A 14,039-nucleotide genomic window follows, 5' to 3' on the forward strand; every position below is an offset into this window, starting at 1 on the left:
AAATGTATCCAAGAGTAAAGTTATGTGTTTAGTAGGAAGGAAAAAACAAAAATATGGGAGTTTTTTTCTGGAATATAGGGGGCCTTTGATTGGAAGTTGTGGAATCCTATACTTTTTTGGGGAAAATAATTTCTAGCACACTGAGTGATATGGGCCATATAGCCAACAATGTTCGGAAGGCAATGTCTCACGAGAGGGGATCCACTGGCCAGAGGCATTTTGCCTACCTATTGGAGGTTTTTAGAGCTAAAGTCCCGTCCTCCTTACTATATGGCATAGAATTACTCGAAGTGGGGAAATGGGGCTTTCTGAACACCACAGAGGGGAAAATTCTACGGAAATTGTGTATGGTTAATACTGCATGTAATATAGCGGCTTTTAGGTTGGAATTCGGTATACAAAGTGCCTGGGTCCAGGGCCTTGCTGGGGTAGTACGGTGGGTCTCCAGCTTGGGGAATGGTGAACCTGGTACCCTAAGATATTTGTTTCAAAAAGTTCTTCTCTGACCCTTAAAAGAGTATACCTCAATTGTAAAGAATTTTAGACTAGCAGTTAAACTATTGAAATTAGACGAATTGACACTCTTTTCGTTATCTGCTTACCAGTTAAAACTGACTCTAAAATTGGCCTCATGGAATCTAAGTTTTGATCTAGACAAAGAGGCCCTCATGGCAAAAAGAGGTCCGCTACCAGTCATTAATCATTATCAAATTAGAATTCCTCAACCTTATATTTCCTGGAATCTTCCCCATGGGGTACGTCCATTCTTGTTTCTTCTGAGGCAGGACCTACTCCCTTTAAATGTTCTACTGTCAAAATGTTATGGCTCATCAGTAATGTGTAATTTTTGCAACAAATTTAAACAGGACGTTATTCATGTGTTATTTGTTTGTCCGGCCCTAAAACAACACCGCCTCAAATAGTTGAGATCTACTTGTTTAAGGCTAAATATTGCTTCCGCTTCTGCTCTTTTGGATGCTATCTGTAATCCACCAAATGAGAGGTTTTGCTGTACAATGTTTAACTTTTTTAAAAGTTTTATGGAATTATATTAGATTTGTTCTTTGTATATTGTAATGCCATTGTTTGATGATTTTATGTGGACCTCTGTTATGAGTTCCAAAACATAAATAAAAATAAACTTGAAACTTGAAACTCGTTTTGAATATAGTAACTGTTTAATAGATATAGGTAGTAATGAGCAAATACAATGAAAACCACTGGTTACTCATTGCTCTGGGCGTCAAGGCTCTGCCCTCTCTTTTTGCTGACCTCATTTATTTCTATCAGTCAATCACCTTGACTCCAACTCTAAAAATAAAACTTGAAGTTCAAAAATAAATAGACAGCAATACTTAATTCCAGCACCTGGTTGCTAATCTGTCCCTGGCTATGAGCGAGTGTCATGAGGTCAGACTTTCATAAGGGACGAAGCTCAAGTGCCCATGCATGCACCTTCAGGCACTTCACAGGCTTTCAGGGATCCTGCATACAGAGAGTTATGGGACAACCTAAAACGTCTTAAGCAACAAGAAACCAACTTTTTCTGGCCTACAGCTCTAAAGCAATAGGAAAGCTTGTAAAGATGTGTTCCATTGATAGATCATCATCCAATGTTTCTCTTATATCGCTGTGGAATTCCAATGGCCATATCTGATCATGGGATACAAGCCCATTGTGATAGATGTATGTATGTATATGTTTATGTATATGGAATTTATATAGTGAGAACATAGCCAAAATGGGAGCAGAGCGCTTTGCAGGTTCAAAGGCAAGCAGGTAGCCAACAAGTTATATGAGAGATAACTTGTTTGTAAACTATTGATGCATTGTGAGGTAGTGTTCTTTAAATAGGTGTGGCTTCAACTCTTAAATTGGAGCAATGTGGATATGGTGATGCTGTTCTAGATCCTGGGTGCATAAATGGAAAAGGCCTGCTAGCTTATTTTTCTGTTTTGTATACATCCCAGTCTGTAGTCTGATGGTGCCTTGGATGTGGGTATGATGGAACAACCAGAGTTGATGAGCATGTATGCAGGATTAGCGGGGATGCCGGTTATGATATCTTCGTAAATGATGTTGCTAGATTTGAAGATAGTGCAGATCAGCAAGGAGTGCCAGTGGTGTTCGCCCAGCATGGGGGTAATCTGATCATATTTCTTCGGTCCCTGGACACGAAGTGCTTTGTTGTGTAAGAGGTCCTTAATAGGTGCCATTATGGAGTCTGGGAGGCCATGGAACAGGGTGCTACCACCTTTCACAATCAAAAGTACAGGGGGTGAACAGCAGTCCTAAAGTCACTTACTGCACAAAACGGTTTCACTTACCTTAGACAAGAGAGCAGCTAGTTGGCCATCCTCTTGTGTTTTTGGCAATATCTTCCTTGTGGGTGAGGTTGGTGTCCAAGATGAATTCAAGTGACTTGAGATTCAGTGGACTTTGGGGATCGAGGTAATCAAGATTCATGCCATTGGGCCAGGTTTGTACTGTTTCTTGCTTATTGGCTGGTATCTAGATCAATATGCACCTTCAAAATTCAGAGGCCACTAACTGAGGCAGGAAATATGAAACACGAAGCTCAGTATGCCTCTCCCTAAATTATTGATTACTCCATTTGGATCTGACTGTCCAAACTATTTTCTATTACCCACCATTTACTCCAGCACCCATTCTTGTATCTCATGACTGTAGTGCATGCCCATGATGTTGATAGACATCTGGAAGATATGAATGAATGGTCTATAGAAAAAAAACATACCGACTATTCCTCATACCTACGGTTTATGTTCCACCTGAAATATGCTATTTGGATAACTTCTCTTATCATATGGCAGTAATAAAGTAGTAATTAAAACAAAATAAGCTGGATAGATAACTAGGATTCTGATGCAGCCCATGTTGCCACATATTTCACTTACGAGTCAGAGTAGCTGTTTTCCCTGAAAGCCAAACATTTTTGTTACTACCCAGCGTGGCCCCTTATGAAATTCCTAAATTCAGACGGGTTACAAAACATGGTGCAAATCAGATCACGCTTTATGTGTATCCCCTTTCAATCGAATTTTTCACCTTGCACAACTAATGCAAGCTATGTGTTACATCTCATCCTTATCATCTACAGAGATAGGTAATGTATTCATGATTTCGCGTTCCACCACACGGTTCTTTACAAATAAATACAGACTAGTGCTTCATCTTTCTGTTAGGGGGATAGTTTTGCTGTTTTTTTTCACTGAGGTACCCTGTCCAAAATTGATGTAAAAGCATCCACAACAACACTCAGAAATAATTAAACGAAGTATATACATTAATATATGCAAAATGCTTCCGACTGATACATACTGATATGAAAAGATTTTGATTAATTATGTTTTCTTACACTTACAGTTTACAACACAGCAAGGATCCTGGATAAGATGTCCATTTGCTCACGGACAGTTTTCAGGTAATTCCACATAATGTGTTTTTGCGATTTCAGTTTCATGTGAAGATTATATTATTCCCGGAAGTATGGATTTTAGTGTAATCATGAGAAAAAACTATCAGAATATTGATGAGCCTGTTTTGGTGCTGTGTAACATAAACATCAGCATACCACAGGGACACAGTATTTCATAATGTACTTTATAACTGGAGTTAAAACAGACTAACCCTTTTAAAGTAAATGCACACATGTTGTAACTTATGAAAATTATGTCACACTTGGCACAGTAGAACTACCTTGGCATTAAAACAAAAATACAGATTAGCACATTATTAAATTCTACTCATTAACAAATTATGGCTCTGAGTATAAGCAGTAAAATTGCTTAGTGCGTACACTCCTCTTAAGATAAAGACGGAGTCTATGAAATACATAAAGGTCATTGGGCCTCCACTAAAACGAACTTTCCCTAATCAAAGCATGATGTGGTTTAGAATCAAAATTGTGAATAGAGGGTATTCTGCTTGGAGCATACTTCCAATCATGGATGATCAATTTCCTGGTAATCAGTTGGAATCCCCTATTGTTTAAACAGAGGGAGATCAATGATGTGAAGTCCTGCAGATGGGTCTACAGACTCAATTTCCTCCCTTGCAAAACAAATTGCCTTCAGAGACAGGAGAATGTGTTCTTCCAAGCAATGATTGACTGAGCCAATTTTACCACCTGACATTCAGTGGTGGCTGCCTCAGAACGGTGGGGCTGGGGTGGAGAGTGGGGGGAATAGATAAAACCTTTTTTTTTTTTAAATAAACGTACCTGCGCAGCCGCACTCCTCTCCTCCCTCCTCTTCATCTGCTAGAAAGCACCGGAAGCGGGAGGAGCAAGATGGCGGACTGAAGCCACCACGGAGTAACAGCAAGTGGAGGGTCTCCCCGCATCTATGATAAAAGATACGGAGTCTGATTTTACGCTTTTTTTGTAAGAGATTCGGACTCAACTGGTGATACTACAAGGAGACACAAGGAGAGGAGGGGAAGAAAAGGGAAATAAGAAAATGAGCTTACCTGATAAGTGTAGCGGATGTGGCGACCGTCAGGAATCCGAATCGGCTGGCTGCTGCAGTTCGCTCGTCTGCCTGCTCTATGGTTGTTCGACCGATCAGGGCTCAACTGGTAGAGCTTGCTTTTCACGGTCGCTCCCGCTGTGGCTCTGATCGACGTGGCAGGAGCGGGTGCAACGCCACAGAGGAGAATGGCGCCACCGAAGAATATTCCGAGGGGCACCCGCGCTGGTAGGAACGCCGACACAGCTGAGGCAGGCTCCATCGCTGACGGAGGGGAAGCAGCGGCAGCAATGGCAGCACCGTCAGAGAAGGCCGGTCAGATATAAGGTAAGCTGCTGACTAGCACACCGCAGCTTACAAAATCAACAGAGCCTCTAGCTGTCAATGAGGGAAAAGAGGCTTTTGGACACAATGTTATTGCCGCAAATAGAAACTCTGGTAACTCTGTTACTGCATCTGCTCAACCTAGAAATACTGATATCTCCCAGGCTCAGACTGAGACTGTCCGTTTCACTGCTATTGCTCCTGCGGTCAATGTGATAGATATAGTCAAATCATATAAAACCGCTATAGCAGACAAAGTAGTTAATTCTCTGAATGAAGATTTAAGTGACCGAAAAAATACTGAAAAGGTAGAGATTAATGAACTAATAACTATTAATCTACTGGAAAAATCAGAGATCTCAGGAATAATGGATACAAATCAGAGTAAGACTCCTGACTCATATGAATTGTTTGAATCCCCCTCTGAGTCAGAGCTTTTAAATACATCAAAGACATTAATTGAAGGAGGTAACTCCACGACAACTTTTGCTGACTCTACTGGAACTGAGTCCGTGGCGGTATTGGGAGCAAAAATATGCTTGGCTATAGATGGGATGATGGATGACACTGGCGCAGGGGAGGAGTCAGGCTCAGATGAAGATTTTGAAGAGCTCACAGAAGATGTGACTCGGTCTCCTATAGATACAGTTAAATTAAGCGGTAGTAAGAAAGGAAGGTAAAGAATAAAATAAAGAAAATAACCGGGGGAAAAGAAGAATACTACTACGTCAAGGGAAAAAGTTATTGCACATAATAGCCCCCTCCGGAAATGGATACAAGCAAAAGGCGGCGTTAAGAATATGGCAATGCGCCTTTCTGGTACTAGCCCTACGGATGGTGTTTATTCGAAGAACCTTCCATTATCTTCATTATCATTAGCTACCACGTCTGTCATGGTGCTCGATAGCCTTAAACTGGACTCACTGGAGAAGAATCAAGCAATTTTCTCAGCGACTTCAATAGAGTCAGGGTCCACTCTGGGTTCTGCTTCTGGGGTGAATACTACCTCAAGTCCTGAATAAACTCAAATGGCTACTCAGCTAAAAAAGGGGGTAATGCCTTTGGGAGACCAAGAAGATACCTTATCTCCAATTAATCTGATATTATAGGCATTAACTGACCATAGAAAAGAGGCACAACAACATTTCGCACAGCTAAGAGACGATAACAGCAAAATGCTAAATTCTCCGCAGGAGCTGGCCAGTAAACTTGGTGGAATGTCTAAAGAGATTGTAGAACTGCAACAAAGGATTGTGGGGGTGGAAGAGCTGTCGGCCCGTACAGAAACTCTTGCAAATAAACACGAGGCACAGATTATGAGTATGCAGACCAAGCTGGAAGACATGGAGAACCGGCAGCGGCAACAAAATCTTAGACTTTTTGGAATACCTGAAGGGTCGGAAGGAGCAGACCCGAGGCATTATATATAGTTCATCTGTTCCAGAAGGCATTCCCTGATCTCTCTGACTGGGACTGGGACTCACAGCTGCAGAGGGTCCACAGACTCCGCTAGTTCAGAGGAACAAAGGGGGTCAAATTGTACCAACACTCACAGTAACACAGTGAAAACACCACAAACTGACTCCAAGGCAGTTTAGAAAAATAAAGGTATTTAATCTAAACTACACAAGACCAAAACGACAAAAATTCCAACATACACAGTTCAAGAATATGGTTTCAAATGAGTTCTTACGGTTGCGTTAAAATAATCCACAGCTGCGTCACATTTTAGCCAACAGTGCCTTTAGATGCGACAAAAGTGAAAGCTGTAGCAGTGAAAAGCAAGCGATGCGCCACTCCTGAGACCCTGGGGAGGTGATGCCACAACCCCACTGGACGCAGCAGGCGTGTTGCTGTGACTCCAGTCTGTATGGGGAGGGATGCGATACCTTGTGTGGATTCCGGTGCACAGGTTTCGGTGGAAGCGGCTCGCAAAAGGTACGATACAACGATTTTCGGGGAGGAAACGATCGCGGGAGCGCAATCGTGCGCGGCTCAGCGGCGATCTTCTCCTCTCGTGGACCCTCAATGCGATGGCTCTGCGACGACTCTCGCAGTGACGTGATGCCGTCCGCAAGCAAGGGGTGCGACGATCTCACCCAGTGACAACGGGCTCTGTGACAATACTCGCAGCGATGGTAATCTTCCCGCACCTTACTGCGACGATCTCGGCCTTTGTAGCGGCGGGTATTTCCCTGCACTGACGGAGATGCACTCCACAAGCGAGCGATGTGTTAAACTTTGCAGAAAGTTCTTTTAAAATTTTGGTTTCCAGCTTCCCAACACAGGTACAACTTCCAGAGGCACCACAACTGGCCCAAGCACTCTAGGAAGGACAGAACTATGTCAGCAGAGTTCAGGGAAGCTGGGGGCGAAGTCCTTTTGTTCCTGGGACTTCTTAACAGGGAGCCAGCTCTTCTTCAGGCCCTTGGAGATTCCTTCAAGCAAGGGGACACAGCACAAAGCAAAGTCCTTCCCCTCTCCTTGGCAGCAAAGCAACTGCAGGTCAGTCCAGCAAAGCAACAGCAGAAAAGTCTTCCTTCTTCAGTCTTCCAGCTTTCTCCTTGGCAGAGGTTCCTTCTTGATTCCAGGATGATCTAATTCTCTGTAGTCTGGGGTCCTGTACTTATACCCCTAAAAGTCTTTGTTCCTTTGTGCAGGAAGGCTCTGAGCCCGGTCTGAACCAGTTCTGGGTGTTCCTTAAGCACTTTGTTTTCCTGGCCTCTCCTTTTCTTTCACAGAGAGGGGCAGGGTCGTCAGCCGCCCAGCAGGCGGTGGAGCCAGCCTTGTGGAAGGCAGGCACAGCCCTATTCAGGCCCAGGTGCTACCCTCTCCCACCACTCTAGATGCAGATGGAGCAATTCAGCCCAGGGATGGCCCACTCAGCCTTTGGGGGCCAGCCAACCCCTGCCACTCACAAACCAGACAGTCAATTCACAAACAGGCCAAGGCACACAGAAAGGTCAGACAAGAGAACAGCAATATCTAAAAGTGCTGTTCTCAAACACAGGATTTGAAAAACACTTTTCCTAAAAGATGTGTTATTAAATTCTGAGTTTAGGGATACTAGACTTGTACGTCCTATCTTGCTCCTATAGGAATATATGCACATAGCCACTATAGCCAGAATTCCCCATGACAGCTTATGGGCAAGATAGCCTTACAACAGTGAAAAACTAAAATGGGGGCACTGACCAGGAGGACATGGGAGTTCAGAGACTGCACACAGGCACTGCGGTGGCAGGCCTGAGACACCATTTTAGGGCTACTCATGTGGGTGGCACAATCAGTGCTGCAGGCCCACTAGTAGCATTTGTATCACCAGCCCTGGCACACTCAGTGCACTTTACTAGTGACTTCTTGGTGATACGAACATGCCAATCATGGATAACCAATTACAATAACAATTTACACAGGGAGCACTTGCACTTTGACACTGATCAGCAGTGGCAAAGTGCCCAAAGCAGCTAAGCCAGCAAAAACGAAATCCAGCACAGCGTCAAAAATACAGTAGGCAGAGGCAAAAAGACAGGGGAAACCACACCAAAGATGCCAGGTCTAACATTAACCAAGACTCATGTTATAGGAAAGGCGGAGAATAGCGGGGACAGATAGGCATGATAGAGGCAGGTAGATAGGGCGAGGGGGGTCTGAAGGGGCTAGGTACTGAGTGTGAACATAGCAGTCGAGTAGTTGAAGAGAAGAGATAGAGGAGCCATGAAGAACAGTGAAAAACAATGTCCGAAGTCCGGTTGGGAGGTGACGGCCAAGGGGGTGAGCCAGAGCCAGACTCCACTTTAGCTGCATGGGACAGCTCCACCGGGCAGCGGTCAAGGGTGTTCAGTCTCCACTGTAAAAAAGACACAGTTTAAAGAAGAGAGCAGAATTACAAAAATTCGAATCAGATGATAAGTGAGACACAGGGAGATGGGAAGAAACTAAGCCCGAAAGTCCGACTGGGTAGGTGACGGGCAAGGGGATGAACCAAGGCCGATCTCAATAGCTGAGCCGAGCAGCTCCATCGGGCGACGGACACAATGCTGTGACTCTGCTGTCCCGGTAATGATCAGGTGCAATAAGCAAGTGACAGATTGGTGCAGGGAAGTGAAAAACCATGGTCCAAGGGGAATCCGGATGCCATCTTGAGGACAGGCATCGTCCCTGTAGGGCTGTGCAATAAAAAGTTCAGCTCTGTGAAAGAAGCTGTTAGGATCAGGCAGCCATCCGCCTCAGCCTCGAGTGAACAGGGGCCCCCTCTCCACACCAAACGTATACCAGGCACCACAGCACTCCTCGGGGAAAGGATGGGCCAGTCATCCCCTGCCACCAGAGCCCACCTGGACGCATCACTCCTCACTGCAGGCCATCGTGGTAGGAGTTGCCATTTTGCCTCGCGCTGGTGGTGGTCCGGGGGCGGTCCGCTCACCTCTGCCCTCAGCAACTGGTGTCTTCTGGATCAAGAACAACCTGCCCAGCCCATCCGCTGCGGACGTGGCCCACCATCCACATACTGTGGTCGGGCCACACAGACGGATGGAGGCTGCAGATCCAGCGATCACGGGCTGTGCCCTCGGTGTAACTGATTCACCTCAGCTGCGGGCCCCCGCCGGGGAAGATGATAGGGCAGCCTCCGATCTTGCCACAAACCGGTGCAGTTTTCACTGGGGCCAGCTCCTGATGTTGCGGCCCCCACACTTCTACCTCCTAACGTGGGTCCGTTTCACCTCGGGTGCCATCTTGCGGCGCGATCGCCAGGGGAGGATTTTTCACATATCACGGCAAAGCAGCCGCCACATCGGCAGATGCTCCAGATCATCCAATGTTGGGAGTTAGCCCTTTCTGATGATTTAGTGGGGCTTGAAGCGCCACGTTAGGTTGTTGTGCGCGGGGCTTCCACAGAGCTTAAGCTCCGGACAGCCATGTTGAAATTGTACCTTAGTATCTGTACCTGGATGCCCAGCTGCAGAGCTTAGAGAGTTTAGTGCTTCTGGTGACATTGTGCATTTTGGTAGACTAGAAAAGACAAAGGAAAAGGGGTACAAACACTATCTCCCTGTCATCAGTAAACTTTTGATAAGTTTTCCCAGATTGGGAAATATGTTCTGTGAAATATCGGCCTTCCACAGCAGCATCCACTTGTGACCTTGGGGTACAATGGAAGATCTTGAAGATGTTGAAGCTGCACTAAGTGCATCAAATGTGCTTTTGGAGAGAAAGGGGACTTGTTGATCTATGCTTTACAGTCTGTCACTGTAGCCTTTGCTATTCTGCATGTAGTCGGCCAATCCCTAAGAAGTCACAGGGCCATTTATGCTGCATGGTTATTTCATCTAGCACCTTAAATGTATCTTTCTCTCCACAGCTCTTAATCCATCGAATTGGTTTCTGTATTCCTCTATAGGATTTTTGCTATCAAGATATACATGGTATGGTGGGCGTCATTATGATTCCTTAGTGCAAAAGCCATTGCCTTGTCCATCAGCAGTTGCTAGAGGGAAGCAGGACGTAGCTAGGGGGTGCGGTGGGGGCGGTCTGCCCCAGGCGGCACTATTTTCAGGGCGGCGGCCACACGGCACTGATGGCCCATGACGGCGACCTTTATAATTTATTTGGGGACACTGACACAGTGTCCCCAAATAAATTATAAAGGCCGCCGTCATGGGCCATCAGTGCTGCACGGCCGCCGTGTATGTGGGTCCCAGAGCCATGATTGGTAGCGCGCGAAAGCGCTACTAATGATGGCTCTAGAATAATTTTTGTTCTCCACCACCATGACCGCTCTTGAGTCTGGAGAGTACAGGGAGATGCCGCCAGGCCTTTGAATTATTCCGAACATCCAGAGAGCCCCGGCCACCAAGAAACAACAATTACCCAAAATAATAATGAAACATTTATCAGGGAAAGGGACCACAACCAACTCTGCTCGTTTCCCGCAACCTGCCCCCCTCGCTTCCAAAGTAAGAGAAACTCAGTCCCTCTTCCAGTTTTACATAATCGGGCCCAATTCCTCATCTTCTTCTGCCACAAATCTAAGTAACTCCGAAATAATAAACAGTGTGAATTCTCAATGTCCGTGGTCCCTGTTCATCCCCCGGATCCAGAGAAAGAAAGGCCGTACCATCAGAGAGTTTAAGTTTAGAAACCCCGAGGCGGCAGAGAAACAGTCAATCCCGGGAGGGCCTGGAGGGTGCGGGTGGCGTGGCAGTGAAACAGCTCCGACCGGGCCTGCATGGACAGCGTCGGCCCCTGGGGAGAAGTCTAGAGAGCTCACTAGGTTTGTAAGCGAGGGACTGCCTGCCAGGTACACTACACTGACCTAAATCATGTGCCAAGGAGACACAGACAGTGTCATTAGCCGTTTGAACGCCACTTTCCACTCAGGTAAGCCAAAAATCTGACTGCAATGAGATTTACTATTCTCTTTACAAAGTTTTGGGTTATGTCGTTAGTAAAATATCACTTTTTGTGACTTTATATACAATTGACTGGTGATTTTGATTAAACATTAACCTACGGACTGCCGTGTGATTATTCACATCTTATTAGGCCTGTGCAATGAATATTCATGCAACTGGTTTTGTCATGTTGTCACTTTTCACTACCAGCATTGTGTGAATTTACATGAAAACATCTTACTTTGCATTTTCCATTGTCCTCCTCATGCATGACACTTACGTTGGTGTGCTGTGATGTTGAGTTTCTGTTGGTGGGCTTGGCGAAGGATGTTTTACATAATTGTAACCTCCCCCTTCAACCCATCTGGACATAATCAGCAGGTCTCACGGCTCTGAACTTCACCCTTACCAGTGAAGCCCTCCAGTCATGTACGTTTGTCACAGTCTGGAGAAGAGGCCCTGATTGTATCCCTCACATGTCCCATAGGAGAGAGACACTATTACAGAAAGGCTGCCTGTCAGTAGATAGTGCCATCATCATTAAGCAGCACTGCATGACCTTCAGAGAGCAGAGCTGGCCTGAGAGGAGCAGAGAGCTGTACTGTGTGAGTCACTGCTCAGCCGCAAGGCTATCCCTGCAATGTCAGTGTGCCGCGGTCCAGGGTCTGTAGCTGTGGTGCCAGTGAGGTCGAGCACAGGTGCGAAGGCAGTGGGGATTGTGGGACTTGTGGTTCCCAGTGGGTGAGTCAGCATGGACTTCTTCCTTGTATTAGTGGTGACCCTGGAGTACCGTGTCAGTCTCCTGCAGATGGTATGAGTCAGACAGCAGTACTTGTCCCCTCAGAACCAGCAAATATGACAGGCGCTTCTCAACCTCAAATTGTTGTGATTCCTGAGAAAACTCTCCCCATTACCATATTTTACTGCTACTGCCAGGACTGCCCACTTGATCTTGGTTTGGTTACTTTCAAGCATTTTCTCTATACAGTGAGCCTTTTGGCTGTGACCAACCATAAGGTAGGTGTATGTGGCTCATCTAGTAACCTTTGTCCTACGAAATTCACTCAATGTGCCCCCGTTAATCTCCAACTGCTCACTGGAATAATCACTTCACCTTTTTTGGAATTCCTCTGCTCTAGGGTACGTAAGCCGGCAACAAACATACCTTTGCTCAATTATTGACACCTCTGATACCTAGGGTAATTCCCAATATCCCTTTTCTACTCAATATCAGACCAAGAATTGTCATACAGATGTTCAAATACTACAATTTGTTTCATGTCCTTATATCTGGGTTTGGGGAGGCCTATGTTGATCGTAAACCCTATGTATGCGATTCTAGGCGGCTGTTTAAGGCAATACAAATTACGGGGTGCCACACCAGAACCACTAAGTGCTCTGCAGTTTACCATTCTGCTTTCTTTTGCAGTAAACTCCCATTAGGTTTCTATTCTAGTACTGCTGCAGCAAGCAGTGCATTCATTAGGGCTCCCATGAGGCCGAACATTGAGGACAGCAGTGGTCGGGCTCCCCTGCACAGGTATCGGCTGCATTCACTGGTGAACAGTAAAGAGCTGGAGGTAGCGTAGAGCATGATTGTGGGGGTTCTTCCCAGCTAGGGATACAGCCAGATGCAGAAAGGGAGTCTGGCTGGGGATGGATCCTACTTTTAGTTTTAGGATTATTACTACTCAGTGTTTCGAAGAGTCTTTTTGAAATAATACAGCATAGATATCTAGGCTATGTGTACGTCAATCAGCCTCTTCTCCTGAGGCTTACCCCCCATCATGTCTCATTGTATTGTAATGTAATTACTTAGACTAGCCATGCAACTTACTTTCAGCCTCAGGTTAATAATATCTGGTGGCGGTGCGTGCAGTGCTGTAATCTACAAATTGATTTTTATTAAACTGTTCAATATGACTTTTTGAAATAAATAGCATCATAATGCATAGCAAGGTTTCAGATTGCTATGTGTGAAATTTTTAGAATTTCAGTGTAATTATGAGTGACATTTCAACAACTATGAGTGACACTTCCGCGTGAGCAAAATTAAGCAATGTAGATGAGGGAAACATATAAATATTATAAAATACACCCATTTGAGCAATGAGAAACTATAAGAAGATCTTAAACTGCTGGAAAGCACCAGAAATGGATGGGCACACACATAGCTAGGGGTCACAACCCAGGCTGGAAGTTACTGAATGTGGTGATGAGGAACAAGGTTAAAAATACATGGTAACGGGATGAAATAATGGAGTATGTCTAACGTTATGGAGTAAAGCATGCCACGAATGTCAGAACACAAAAGCAGTGTGCAATTTCTCTAAGTCATTAGGTCTTGAGTGAAATGAACTTCTATATATCAATAACAAGCTGGAGGTTTTTGCCGCGAAAGAGCCAACCTACACGGTTGTCTTCATTGGGAGCTCCGGAGCAAATACGTCCTTTTTTCCACAGCCCCCCCCTCTGCCTCCTACTATCGGCCATGGGCGGCAATCTGAGGGAAAGCCCCGGGCGCCAAAAGCTCTAGCTACGCCCCTTTGGACTCCTGCCTGCTCTAGTAAAAACAGGATTTTCTGTTCTCTTGCAAACCACTTCTGAAGTCATATTTTTTATATTGACTTGTATTGCTTATTTTAAGTGAGGTACTGCCTGCCCTGCTTGTCTTTGCTACTATACATGCCAAGTTCTTGAAAGACGGCCTTTATCTTAAAGTGTGAGTGTCAAATGCTACTTCCTCACTGGCCCTCAGCCACCTTACAAAGGAGATCTGTCTCCCTAGTGCAGTGGTAAGAAACCAATGACACATGCTCTCTAGGATTTA

The 14,039-nt window shown here is 45.3% G+C and overlaps 1 protein-coding gene across 1 annotated transcript in view; it reads left to right on the forward strand.

The window, feature by feature from the left end:
- IL17REL (interleukin 17 receptor E like) overlaps positions 1 to 14,039 on the forward strand; it is a 687,219-nt gene that overhangs the window by 458,284 nt on the left and 214,896 nt on the right. The window contains exon 12 of the mRNA XM_086967317.1: positions 3,388 to 3,445. Coding sequence (XP_086823443.1) covers positions 3,388 to 3,445 — 58 coding nt within the window. The remainder of the gene's footprint in view (positions 1 to 3,387; positions 3,446 to 14,039) is intronic.

Source organism: Lissotriton vulgaris, chromosome 1_1 (assembly GCF_964263255.1).
Source record: "Lissotriton vulgaris chromosome 1_1, aLisVul1.2, whole genome shotgun sequence".
Lineage (NCBI taxonomy): Eukaryota > Metazoa > Chordata > Amphibia > Caudata > Salamandridae > Lissotriton > Lissotriton vulgaris.